This window comes from Lissotriton vulgaris, chromosome 5, assembly GCF_964263255.1.
Source record: "Lissotriton vulgaris chromosome 5, aLisVul1.2, whole genome shotgun sequence".
Classification (NCBI taxonomy): domain Eukaryota; kingdom Metazoa; phylum Chordata; class Amphibia; order Caudata; family Salamandridae; genus Lissotriton; species Lissotriton vulgaris.
In genome coordinates this window covers 135,380,141-135,393,047 of record NC_141693.1, presented here as the reverse complement: position 1 = coordinate 135,393,047, position 12,907 = coordinate 135,380,141, and the positions used below count along the sequence as shown (strand labels likewise).

The window sequence follows — 12,907 nt, the reverse complement described above, 5'->3', positions numbered from 1 at the left end:
GGCACGGTGTGTGGGTGGGAGAGAGGCAGGGTGTGTGGGTGGGAGAGAGGCAGGGTGTGTGGGAGGGAGAGAGGAAGGGTGTGTGGGTGGGAGGGAGAGAGGCAGGGTGTGTGGGTGGGAGGGAGAGAGGCAGGGTGTGTGGGAGGGAGAGAGGCAGGGTGTGTGGGTGGGAGGGAGAGAGGCAGGGTGAGTGGGTGGGAGAGAGGCAGGGTGAGTGGGTGGGAGAGAGGCACGGTGTGTGGGTGGGAGAGAGGCACAGTGTGTGGGTGGGAGAGAGGCACGGTGTGTGGGAGGGAGAGAGGAAGGGTGTGTGGGAGGGAGAGAGGAAGGGTGTGTGGGTGGGAGAGAGGCACGGCGTGTGGGTGGGAGAGAGGCACGGTGTGTGGGTGGGAGAGAGGCAGGGTGTGTGGGTGGGAGAGAGGCAGGGTGTGTGGGTGGGAGAGAGGCACGGTGTGCAGGTGGGAGAGAGGCAGGGTGTGTGGGTGGGAGAGAGGCAGGGTGTGTGGGTGGGAGAGAGGCAGGGTGTGTGGGTGGGAGAGAGGCAGGGTGTGTGGGTGGGAGAGAGGCAGGGTGTGTGGGTGGGAGAGAGGCAGGGTGTGTGGATGGGAGAGAGGCAGGGTGTGCGGGTGGGAGAGAGGCAGGGTGTGCGGGTGGGAGAGAGGCAGGGTGTGCGGGTGGGAGAGAGGAAGGGTGTGCGGGTGGGAGAGAGGCACGGTGTGCGGGTGGGAGAGAGGCACGGTGTGTGGGTGGGAGAGAGGCAGGGTGTGTGGGTGGGAGAGAGGCAGGGTGTGTGGGAGGGAGAGAGGAAGGGTGTGTGGGTGGGAGGGAGAGAGGCAGGGTGTGTGGGTGGGAGGGAGAGAGGCAGGGTGTGTGGGAGGGAGAGAGGCAGGGTGTGTGGGTGGGAGGGAGAGAGGCAGGGTGAGTGGGTGGGAGAGAGGCAGGGTGAGTGGGTGGGAGAGAGGCACGGTGTGTGGGTGGGAGAGAGGCACAGTGTGTGGGTGGGAGAGAGGCACGGTGTGTGGGAGGGAGAGAGGAAGGGTGTGTGGGAGGGAGAGAGGAAGGGTGTGTGGGTGGGAGAGAGGCACGGCGTGTGGGTGGGAGAGAGGCACGGTGTGTGGGTGGGAGAGAGGCAGGGTGTGTGGGTGGGAGAGAGGCAGGGTGTGTGGGTGGGAGAGAGGCACGGTGTGCAGGTGGGAGAGAGGAAGGGTGTGCGGGTGGGAGAGAGGCACGGTGTGTGGGTGGGAGAGAGGCAGGGTGTGTGGGTGGGAGAGAGGCACGGTGTGTGGGTGGGAGAGAGGCACGGTGTGTGGGTGGGAGAGAGGCAGGGTGTGTGGGTGGGAGAGAGGCAGGGTGTGTGGGTGGGAGAGAGGCAGGGTGTGTGGGTGGGAGAGAGGCAGGGTGTGTGGGTGGGAGAGAGGCAGGGTGTGTGGATGGGAGAGAGGCACGGTGTGTGGGTGGGAGAGAGGCAGGGTGTGTGGGTGGGAGAGAGGCACGGTGTGTGGGTGGGAGAGAGGCACGGTGTGTGGGTGGGAGAGAGGCAGGGTGTGTGGGTGGGAGAGAGGCAGGGTGAGTGGGTGGGAGAGAGGCACGGTGTGTGGGTGGGAGAGAGGCACAGTGTGTGGGTGGGAGAGAGGCACGGTGTGTGGGAGGGAGAGAGGAAGGGTGTGTGGGAGGGAGAGAGGAAGGGTGTGTGGGTGGGAGAGAGGCACGGCGTGTGGGTGGGAGAGAGGCACGGTGTGTGGGTGGGAGAGAGGCAGGGTGTGTGGGTGGGAGAGAGGCAGGGTGTGTGGGTGGGAGAGAGGCACGGTGTGCAGGTGGGAGAGAGGAAGGGTGTGCGGGTGGGAGAGAGGCACGGTGTGTGGGTGGGAGAGAGGCAGGGTGTGTGGGTGGGAGAGAGGCACGGTGTGTGGGTGGGAGAGAGGCACGGTGTGTGGGTGGGAGAGAGGCAGGGTGTGTGGGTGGGAGAGAGGCAGGGTGTGTGGGTGGGAGAGAGGCAGGGTGTGTGGGTGGGAGAGAGGCAGGGTGTGTGGGTGGGAGAGAGGCAGGGTGTGTGGATGGGAGAGAGGCACGGTGTGTGGGTGGGAGAGAGGCAGGGTGTGTGGGTGGGAGAGAGGCACGGTGTGTGGGTGGGAGAGAGGCACGGTGTGTGGGTGGGAGAGAGGCAGGGTGTGTGGGTGGGAGAGAGGCAGGGTGTGTGGGTGGGAGAGAGGCAGGGTGTGTGGGTGGGAGAGAGGCAGGGTGTGTGGGAGGGAGAGAGGCCGGGTGCGTGGGAGGGAGAGAGGCAGGGTGTGTGGGAGGGAGAGAGGCAGGGTGTGCGAGTGGGAGAGAGGCAGGGTGTGTGGGTGGGAGAGAGGCACGGTGTGCAGGTGGGAGAGAGGAAGGGTGTGCGGGTGGGAGAGAGGCAGGGTGTGTGGGTGGGAGAGAGGCAGTGTGTGTGGGTGGGAGAAAGGCAGGGTGTGTGGGAGGGAGAGAGGAAGGGTGTGTGGGAGGGAGAGAAGAAGGGTGTGTGGGTGGGAGAGAGGCAGGGTGTGTGGGTGGGAGAGAGGCAGGGTGTGTGGGTGGGAGAGAGGCACGGTGTGTGGGTGGGAGAGAGGCACAGTGTGTGGGTGGGAGAGAGGCACAGTGTGTGGGTGGGAGAGAGGCACAGTGTGTGGGTGGGAGAGAGGCACAGTGTGTGGGTGGGAGAGAGGCACAGTGTGTGGGTGGGAGAGAGGTACAGTGTGTGGGTGGGAGAGAGGCACAGTGTGTGGGTGGGAGAGAGGCAGGGAGTGTGGGTGGGTGAGAGGCAGGGTGTGTGGGTGGGAGAGAGGCAGGGTGTGTGGGTGGGAGAGAGGCAGGGTGTGTGGGTGGGAGAGAGGCAGGGTGTGTGGGTGGGAGAGAGGCAGGGTGTGTGGGTGGGTGTGTAAACCAATTCAAGTTATACCGTGTTGAGAGGCACAGTGTGTGGGTGGGAGAGAGGTACAGTGTGTGGGTGGGAGAGAGGCACAGTGTGTGGGTGGGAGAGAGGCAGGGTGTGTGGGTGGGAGAGAGGCAGGGTGTGTGGGTGGGAGAGAGGCAGGGTGTGTGGGTGGGAGAGAGGCAGGGTGTGTGGATGGGAGAGAGGCACGGTGTGTGGGTGGGAGAGAGGCAGGGTGTGTGGGTGGGAGAGAGGCACGGTGTGTGGGTGGGAGAGAGGCACGGTGTGTGGGTGGGAGAGAGGCAGGGTGTGTGGGTGGGAGAGAGGCAGGGTGTGTGGGTGGGAGAGAGGCAGGGTGTGTGGGTGGGAGAGAGGCAGGGTGTGTGGGAGGGAGAGAGGCCGGGTGCGTGGGAGGGAGAGAGGCAGGGTGTGTGGGAGGGAGAGAGGCAGGGTGTGCGAGTGGGAGAGAGGCAGGGTGTGTGGGTGGGAGAGAGGCACGGTGTGCAGGTGGGAGAGAGGAAGGGTGTGCGGGTGGGAGAGAGGCAGGGTGTGTGGGTGGGAGAGAGGCAGTGTGTGTGGGTGGGAGAAAGGCAGGGTGTGTGGGAGGGAGAGAGGAAGGGTGTGTGGGAGGGAGAGAAGAAGGGTGTGTGGGTGGGAGAGAGGCAGGGTGTGTGGGTGGGAGAGAGGCAGGGTGTGTGGGTGGGAGAGAGGCACGGTGTGTGGGTGGGAGAGAGGCACAGTGTGTGGGTGGGAGAGAGGCACAGTGTGTGGGTGGGAGAGAGGCACAGTGTGTGGGTGGGAGAGAGGCACAGTGTGTGGGTGGGAGAGAGGCACAGTGTGTGGGTGGGAGAGAGGTACAGTGTGTGGGTGGGAGAGAGGCACAGTGTGTGGGTGGGAGAGAGGCAGGGAGTGTGGGTGGGTGAGAGGCAGGGTGTGTGGGTGGGAGAGAGGCAGGGTGTGTGGGTGGGAGAGAGGCAGGGTGTGTGGGTGGGAGAGAGGCAGGGTGTGTGGGTGGGAGAGAGGCAGGGTGTGTGGGTGGGAGAGAGGCAGGGTGTGTGGGTGGGTGTGTAAACCAATTCAAGTTATACCGTGTTGAGGGGCAGCAGCAAATAATGGACAGAAAACTGTGGGTGGAGGACTAACGTAAAGAAAGGAATACTATTGGAGGATCTCATATTCATTGTAAGAACTACTCTGCGGGGAAGAATCAAAGCACAGAAGTCATTTATATAGATGGGCTAAAGCAAGGAATAATGTACGAGTCACTGAGCCAACCCTGGGAAAACTGTGGCAGGAGATCTGAACAAATGCATGGAATGGTGTCAGGAGATAATGGCAAGAGCAGCAAATAAAACACGGTGTGGAGGCGGCTAGAAGAGGTGCGATCAATACGGTGGAGAGAGGAGTTAACCAATAGAAGGAATATTCAACCCTACTATTGGTGTAGTACTCCTGGCAGAGTTCCAGGAATTGAGAAGTAAGCCACGACAAGAGTATGTCAGACCTACTACAAACAAAATCATTGTGAATCTGGGCCCACTGCGTCAGGTGGCACAGGCTCCTCATCAGTACTGCATAAGAGAAGGACCCCACTAAAACCAATGACTACGGTGTCTGACGAGGTTGAACCATGCGGCGCATCACGGGTAGGAATAAACTGTTTACACAACAAGTACAAAACTGCTGGAGAAGGCACTTACAAGATACGAATAAAAGGGGAGTGATAAAGCTCATTTGATTTAATTTGATGGGTAAGGGCTGGAGAAGTGTGGCTCACTGGTTAGATGCGGCAGACCCTGAGGCAGAGGTCCGGCCTGGGATCAGGGTTCAATTCCGGCCTCGGCTGGTCTTGGGCTCAATGTCCACGGACTCGATAATTCTCGCCTCGTTGCCTACTCTAATGATAGGTCCCACTCTGCAACTCTGGGCAACAGCTTGCTTAATCTCCACAATGGCCCCAACAGCGCTGGGATACCTGGCTTCACCTTGGGGGTGCCCAAGATGGGGCATCTCACAGGGAAAGCCAGGACGGGTTCCACAGCGGTATACAGCGCCAGGATGCCCCGAGATGGGGAGACAGTGCGCTTTACAAGTATACACACATTTACACATTTACATTTACTTAACACAAACTGAGGGAAAATGACCAAACTACTTGAAGAATATTGTCAGTGCAGGCGGAGACCAACTAAAGAACTCTGAGGACAGAGCACGATACTAACACGTGGGAACACTAAGTGGCAAGGACAACCCAAAAGTAAGAAATCCAGCGTTACACACACCATGGTAGAAAGACTACACCAAGGTTAAAGGCGTAAATGGACAAATGAACCAATGAAAGTACCACTGAGCGGGCATGTCAGGACTCGTAAAATAAGACTGATAGGCGAGACCAGGGACGGGCAAAAAACACGGGTGAGAAGGGACGACCACCCGAAATACATAACACTGAGGGAATATTTTGGAGGAAGTGGGGAAATTAACTTGCAATAAATACCTTCTGTATGTCTGAGACCCCTCTTTAACTGTTCTGAATAAATTAACCATAATTCACAGCACAACTACTGCAACATACTCACCAGCCGACTATCCCTTTGCACTGCATGTTGCTTTCAAGTGGCCAAGAGGCCGTACCGTTGATGAAAAGCAAAATGTGGAAAAAATTAAAATGTAGGAATTCTCAAACCCAATGACTAATTTTGCAAAAGCAAAGTTCTAGACAAACAGACAGACAGACAGACACACACACACACAGAGACACACACACACATACACTTCCAAACCAAGGGTGAAGCAGCTCTTGTAGCTTTGATTAATAAGAGCCAAGTTTAGTCTAACCCTGGCTGCCGGAAACACTCCAGTGACTCATGGGTCAAAGAGTCACAACGTCTGGGATTGGTCTGCAGGAGCGGGAAGGTCACCACGAGGTTCATACGCAGACTTCGGAATCTCCACCAAAATTCTATTAGAAAGAAGCCACAAATCCCAGGTCTAAAACTCCGAAGACTGCAAAAATTCATAACTAAAAACACACACACATGCAGCTAGGCTACAGCCTGATCCATGCGGATAGCACCGTTTAAAACCACAAAGTATTTTTTATAAAGTTTGAAAAGTATGATCTTCGCAGCCATAAAAGCAAGGAGAGAAGACTTGTATGCGATAGTCTCAAGGCGATGGCATCACACAACTAGTACAGCATGGGTCGCATCAATCTATACCACAGTCTTTTATATTATTGGTAAAAGGTTTTGTTACAAGAAGGTGGAACCACAAATCTGAAACACATCACATGATTGCTGGGAAAGGACTCGTCACAGAAAACAAAGTCAAGACCCTGTGCCAATCTGGTAAGGTCCATGGGTGTGATCAACGCTGATACTGCACAGCGTGTTGAGATCTTGACGCACCTGCATCCATCTAATGTGTATACCCCTCCACATGCATCCATTGCAAACAAAATGTATACAGCAAGTGCTTTGAGGCACTGACTCGACAAGCAAAAGGGAGAGCTGTAGCAATACGGATAGCATCGATGGAATGCACCAACAAGTGAATGAATATTCACAATCTTAGAACATTTCTGCACTTGATTTTGCAGGAGAATGCCCCTTCTGCAGCATTGTTGGGCTTCTCCCCAAAGATAACACATATACCAGGTAACAAATATGGCCAGACCTCACCTGGTCATCGGTGCCAGGGTGCTTAAATGGCAGAGGGCGGTGGATTAACTAGGCGCCTAGAACCCTTTCCGAGGCACAATATGGTCGCAAACGCAAAAGTTATGGGCTTCTTCAACGTTACGACAGAGACATCTGTTCACACCCACAGCAGGGCCATCTTTGCTAAACACACAGTCTGGGTCCACGCGCCTTTCAGAGACGATAAAGAACAGATGTGCTCTGCAATCATTACATATAGCCAGGCCTATCACCAACATAAAAAAAATAACGACACATGGTGAGCATCATCTATCTGTTTGCTGCCCTCGGAATGTACACAGTAGAAGGCCTGCGAGCATCTCTTGCGTATAAGCAACCACCTGGCAATGTCGCATCACTGTGTACCCAGAGCAATCCAACGCAAAGCACAGAAAATAACAAGTCACAACCAAACCACTGTGCAAGTACACCCACACAAAATGACTGAATCTGTCAATAGCATTTGTATTTTAATAGTCAGTTACTATTAAAATACAAGTTTTTAGAATTTTTTAGAAGTTTTTAGAATTTTCAACAGCCCAACAAAATAATGAACTTTCAGTGAACAGGTACTAAGTTCAACAAATTTAGGGTTTGATTGTCTGACGGACAGTCCACTTTTTTTTAACCAGAATTGTTCTTCCATTTTCCTTTGACTTGTGTACCAAGTGGACATGACATCAATTTCTGCTTTCCCAAGATCCAAAGTGAACTTAGAAGATGAAGGCCAACGTAAATGGGGCCTAGAACACCTCCATATACACCCATTTAAGAGAGTCCTGCTCCATCACACATAATCACACTGACAGCCATGAATAAAGCAGCCTTACCTTTCCAAAATCCCGCACGTCGAAAAGATCGAAGGGATCAAATAGATCAGCGGTCCGTAGGCCAAACTTGTCGTGACACACTTTTAAGAATGTCCGGATGTTCTTCAAGCATAAAAACTGTTAGGGGCGAGAGAAGCAAATAGGAAAGATTAAGTATATACAAGCCAAGGCCTTCTCACAACAAGAAATTTGCATTTCAATCCTACATCATCAGAAACGGATACCCAGAGAGATGCTGATAATCCCACAGCGAGCAAACGCATCATTCCACCCCGCGCCTTCTCAAGCCCGCCGCACACAGGTAATTGGAGCTCTCAAGCTACACCAGCTCTCGCACAAGAAACATCTTAAAACATTTGATGAAATTCAGAAAATAATCTATTTCACATCTTCTGGAGAGGAAGAGGGATTAGTTAGTGCGCAGAAGCCTCCACAACAAGTGCAGATCTAACTCAAGGATATTTTAATTTCACGATTAAGCAAATAATGAATAATTCAGGGTTGGGAGCGCGCAGCAGGTGACTCCAGAATGCTCCATTTTTCGAGGATTCAACTCCTGCCAAAATAAACTCTTCAGATCTCTGCTCAGTGGGGCTTTCGAAGCCGCGCGGAAAAACGAGGGGAGACAGCGGACGGGGAGACCGGCTGAATTATTCAGTTGGACCGGCTAATTCTAAGGTGCATTGTCAGAGGTCTACAAAACTAGGACGCCAATCGCTGAAGCTCAACTGGTCACTGAAAAGGGACATCCCAGCCTACATTCACCTCCACAGTCACTTCATGGGGACATCCACCCTGGGTGCTTTCTAGGCTCCACCAGTCTTGGTCGATCTCAATGCTCATCCCCCACGGACGCTAATATGGTGCATTGAATGATGCATGATACGGACATACGATAATGATACAGTATATGACATATATGATAATAATGTAGAATAATTCTATGTAATGTGACAATGATAGAATGAGATAATATTATATGGGAATAATGTATACAATGAGGGGATATAATGTATATGTTACATAATTCGATATGATATATGCCATAATAAAAGATGCACTATATGTGAAGTGAAATGTGATACGATATACGGAATGTGAAGTGAAAGAATGTGTTAAAAGATGATGCAATATAAGGTGTGATATATTACAACATATGACATGATCTATGTGTGGTGTTACATTAGTTTAGTGCAATTTACATTGTCCACATTCTGTCATTGATATAGCACACCAGTTCCTTGGAATGTCAAGAGTTCACGTTCCAAACATGCCTGCGATTTACATCAAAGTAGTTCATTAAAGAAGACATAATGCAAGTTTGAATGAGTAAAAGAATGAGATATTGCAAAAGCTTAAAGGGGATATCTAGTGCACCAAAAATAACCATCCCTATTTACCCAGTTTTGGATTGCCAACCATGGGCATTCTAGGATACTGCTCTGGTTGATGGCACCTGCTGTAGTTTAGAGGGCCGGTTGCATCAATCATTGCATGGTCCTTTCAACATTTTAACATCAAGAGACATATGTATCAAAAAAATGAGTTTTGCAATTCTCAAACTGCGACTTTTAGCGAATTGCAATTAGTGAATTGCAAAAAGCAATGTATTTAGGATTTGCTAAAAATTTTGCGAATCCTACATAGTCCTTATTTGCGAATCGCAAATTGAGATTCGCAATTAAGAAATACCTTCCCATTCATTCCTAGGGGCTAGGACACCCAAAGGAATAAATGGGAAGACATTCTCAATTTGCGATTACCAATTAGAGAATCACAAATTGAGAATGCAATTTCAAGGTTGCCAAACGGGCACCCTGTTGCACCCCTGAAATATGCACGTGTGCACATTTTGCGCACATACACGCCCTAAGTGCATGTATGTTCGACATAGGTCACTTCTAAAAAGTCAAAAAGGTGTTTTTTTTTTAAAGAAAATCGTAAATTACCACCAACTTGAAGTTTTTGCAATTCCTTAAGGCCAAATGGTAAATTTCTGGTGCTTCCAGAATTGCATTTGAGGAATCGCAATTTGCAATTCCTTAAATGCATTCGCAAAATAGAGAATCACAAATTTTGCAATTCTGTATTTTGCGATGGCCTTTTGGGATGATACATCCCAAAAGGCTTTTTCCAATTCGCTAACAGGCCGATTATGGGAATAGGCCTGTTTGCAAACGGAAAAAGGCTTGATAACTATGGCCCTATAAGTTTAATTGGTTAGATTTGGGACTTTCAAGGGATTCACAAAAATCACTAGTGATTTGCATGGAAATCTATGCAAATCAAACATTGCCATGTTTCTATGCATACCCCTCCTCTATACTTACTGCTGTGGACGGTCCACAGGACACACCAACCACAGGATAAATTAAAAGCATGGTGAAAATATTATGAACTCAATGTCATCTAGATGGAAAAAGCTTTTCCTCCTACTAGCTCCTAGAAATCTTGGGGTCTATGGGTGTGTTTCACATCCAGTAAACACACAGTTTAAATCTGTGAAACTAAATATAGGGGTGCTAAATGGGAGCGGAAAATAATTAGAAAAAACTGTGGATACCCACAAAGGTTGAATGTTCACTTCCTTCCCAATGGCAACTCTTCTGCCCTACCACAGGAAAACCCAATGCTCAGATTGCGGTCTACTGTGTAATGTGAACGTGTTCCCTCAGGAGGCCTTTTATCTCTGAAAACAGACTTATTATTAACCAACTCACTGGCCGCACTTGTATTACATAAGCATCTGTAAAGTGCACGTTGACTCCAAAGGGCATCTTAGCACTCTATAACAGATGTTTACCATTACTCAACAGAATTCACTTTATCCACCTCAGATAGGTGGAGTGGTCTTAGTGGGATTCAAGCCTGTGACCATGAGGTCAAGCACAGCTCCCTGCAATGGATACATTAGTACACTGAGCCACTAGTATTGGAGTATCAACCTTAGAAGGATGAAAGGCTGTGAAACCCCACAGTATTCAAATCAGTGACCACACAGTTCTGTTGGAGTTGTTTTAGGCCACACAGCCACTAGCCCAGTCTCTGTTCTACTATCTTACTTTTCTCTGTGATAGATGGATTTTTGTATAAGGTTAAATCTGTTCATTAGGATTTTTTTCTGACCACAAAAGTGGATGGTAGTTGAGTAAAAATATTTTGTGAACTGAGGCATAAACATCTGGGAATCCAAAGGACAAGGTAATGGAAGAAGGAGGCTTGTGGAAAAATGTCTACTTCCAAGGACAATCATGAACACCAGTTTTGATTACAGTTATTATGGGGTGGCTTGACAGTGCAGCTGTTGCCAAACAATTATATGAGAGCCACAAGGAAAGGGACTTTGGTCCGCCCACATGTTGGGAGCCAGGGGTACGCCTTGATTGGGCAGAAGTTGTGGGCTTCCACAAAAAAGTGTGTCCCCTCCACATATCTATGATCATTTTGTTTACTTATCTAGCTGCCAGAGCTTGAATTTTCATGGATAAACAGATGACATTGTAATGCTATCAAAGTGTCTTATATTACTTAATATTTAATGGAGTTTTTCGATGGCAGCAGTACAGGTGGATGGAAGACAGTTTAAACCTACATGGATGTTTAGGTCTGGTTGAGACTGCAACGGTCACCTGACATTTTAACCTACACCAATATTTTTCTACAGTGCTTTGCTCCCACACAAATGCATACCCATTCCCATACATACTGCCTACAATGCTTCACATTACCATACAACATTCCTATAAAGCCAGGCCTATTGGCATTGCCAATGCTTGTTTCTTCTCTTTAAACAATTTTGGTCCCCATCTTATTTTGAGTCACCTGACTTTATAGACAGAATTCTCAAATTGCCTCCAAAGTCACTCTTTTCCCTGCGGTGTAGCACCTGAGAGATTAGTAACGGCTCCATGTAAGGTCTCAGACTGGGATTCACAGCGATTCAGGAGTGGACGGTAAAAGTTAATTGTACCAGATGTCTTCCCAAATTTCTGTGTAAAGATGGACATCTCATTCTCGATTACCTCCTAAATCCAGTCCCACCTTTGCAGCTCTCTCTGTAGCATTTCATTTATGTTCCACAAGAAAAAAGGCTAACAATGGACTTTGGATTCTCAAAAAGGTTGTGGGTAGCAGGAGAGATATCACATGCCCGTTGAATCCTGCTGCATCCCACCATTCATCCCTTCTCGCACCCTTGGCACCTCAACGGCATCATGCAATGTGCACACAGGCTAAGGGAGCAGCAAGGTGTGAACACTATAGGCAGAAAATAAGGCTTTTAGAACCCTGCAAGCAAGGCCTGTGGTGCCTTCATGAGGCATGAGACCCGGTGAGGCGGGGCATGCAAAGTGCATCAGGGGTAAGCCGGGGTAGCTCCTACCGCTAAATAGTCCTACTTCAAATTCATGAACAGAACACGGTCTGAAAAAAGTGCCTCTTCATTTAAACAATCATTGGCAAGGCCAGTGGAGGCCGAAACACATATAAAAAGTGGTGTGGTAGGTGGAAGGAGCGCAGGGGGGCGAGTAGATGGGTGTAAAAATAAATCAATGTAACTTACCTGATGCTGCTACATGTCTCACACTTTGGTGCTCCTCTACTTCTTGCCCCCAGCAGTCCTTGGGACAGCATCAGGGACTCCCCATTGAATTCCCATGCTGCTCTCATTTAATATCACCATGCATGAAAGCAGCGCTTGGATTGGCCCGAGAGGGCTGGTTTAACACTCGCTCAGGCGCGGGGAGTCTGTGCTTTTTCTCCAACCCGGCTGTGCAATACAGCTGGGTTGGAGAAACCTAACTGCTCATGTCTGTTTGGCCGGCCTAAGACGACCATCCAAACAGACATGCGCGCTTAGCAGTGCACATCACTCTGTCCTATCTGCCATGGCCCGGCCTCGCTCCTCCCTACACACACTGGCTCAACCAGCAGCTGGAAAATAAAACAACAAAATATTGTTTTATTTTTCAGCTGCTGGCTCTGAGCCAGTGGGCCACGCTTCTCCGCCACTGCAGAGGGGCCGCTGCAGGCCAAAGCCAATAGGTGCTCCTAGCTGGCAAGTTTCCAAGGTCCAGGAGTGATGTGCTATTGCAGTCAGGGTGTTTTCCTTGGAATTCTAGGACTTGCAGTCCTGTTTTATAATGGGAGAAAACAAGACCACATGTCGCAGAATTCAAAGTAAAAATCTGGACTGGGGAGAACATCACGCATGAACCTGATCATTTTATTTTGCACGTTTTGAGGCTGGCAGGGGGACGATGTTCCTCCGGTAATAGTGGAAGAGCTGCCACTGATAATACATACTTTGGTGTTGATGTATTATCGACTAAACAAATGAGGACGAACCCACTATGTCGGAATGGTGCAATCACTATTATGGTTAGTACATGGACCCATTAGGTGTGTTTAAAAGACCCCTCACACAACAAACTGGTTGGTGTCATGCTCCAACATTGGGGTCCCAACCGGGTAGCCGAATG

General features: G+C 50.3%; 1 protein-coding gene across 2 annotated transcripts in view; it reads right to left on the bottom strand.

Moving 5' to 3' along the window:
* The window catches only part of VAV2 (vav guanine nucleotide exchange factor 2), a 789,576-nt gene that overhangs the window by 618,226 nt on the left and 158,443 nt on the right, over window positions 1-12,907 (bottom strand). For both annotated transcript variants that reach the window (XM_086921069.1, XM_086921070.1), the window contains exon 2: window positions 7,428-7,544. In XM_086921069.1, the coding sequence (XP_086777195.1) occupies window positions 7,428-7,544 (117 nt within the window). The remainder of the gene's footprint in view (window positions 1-7,427; window positions 7,545-12,907) is intronic.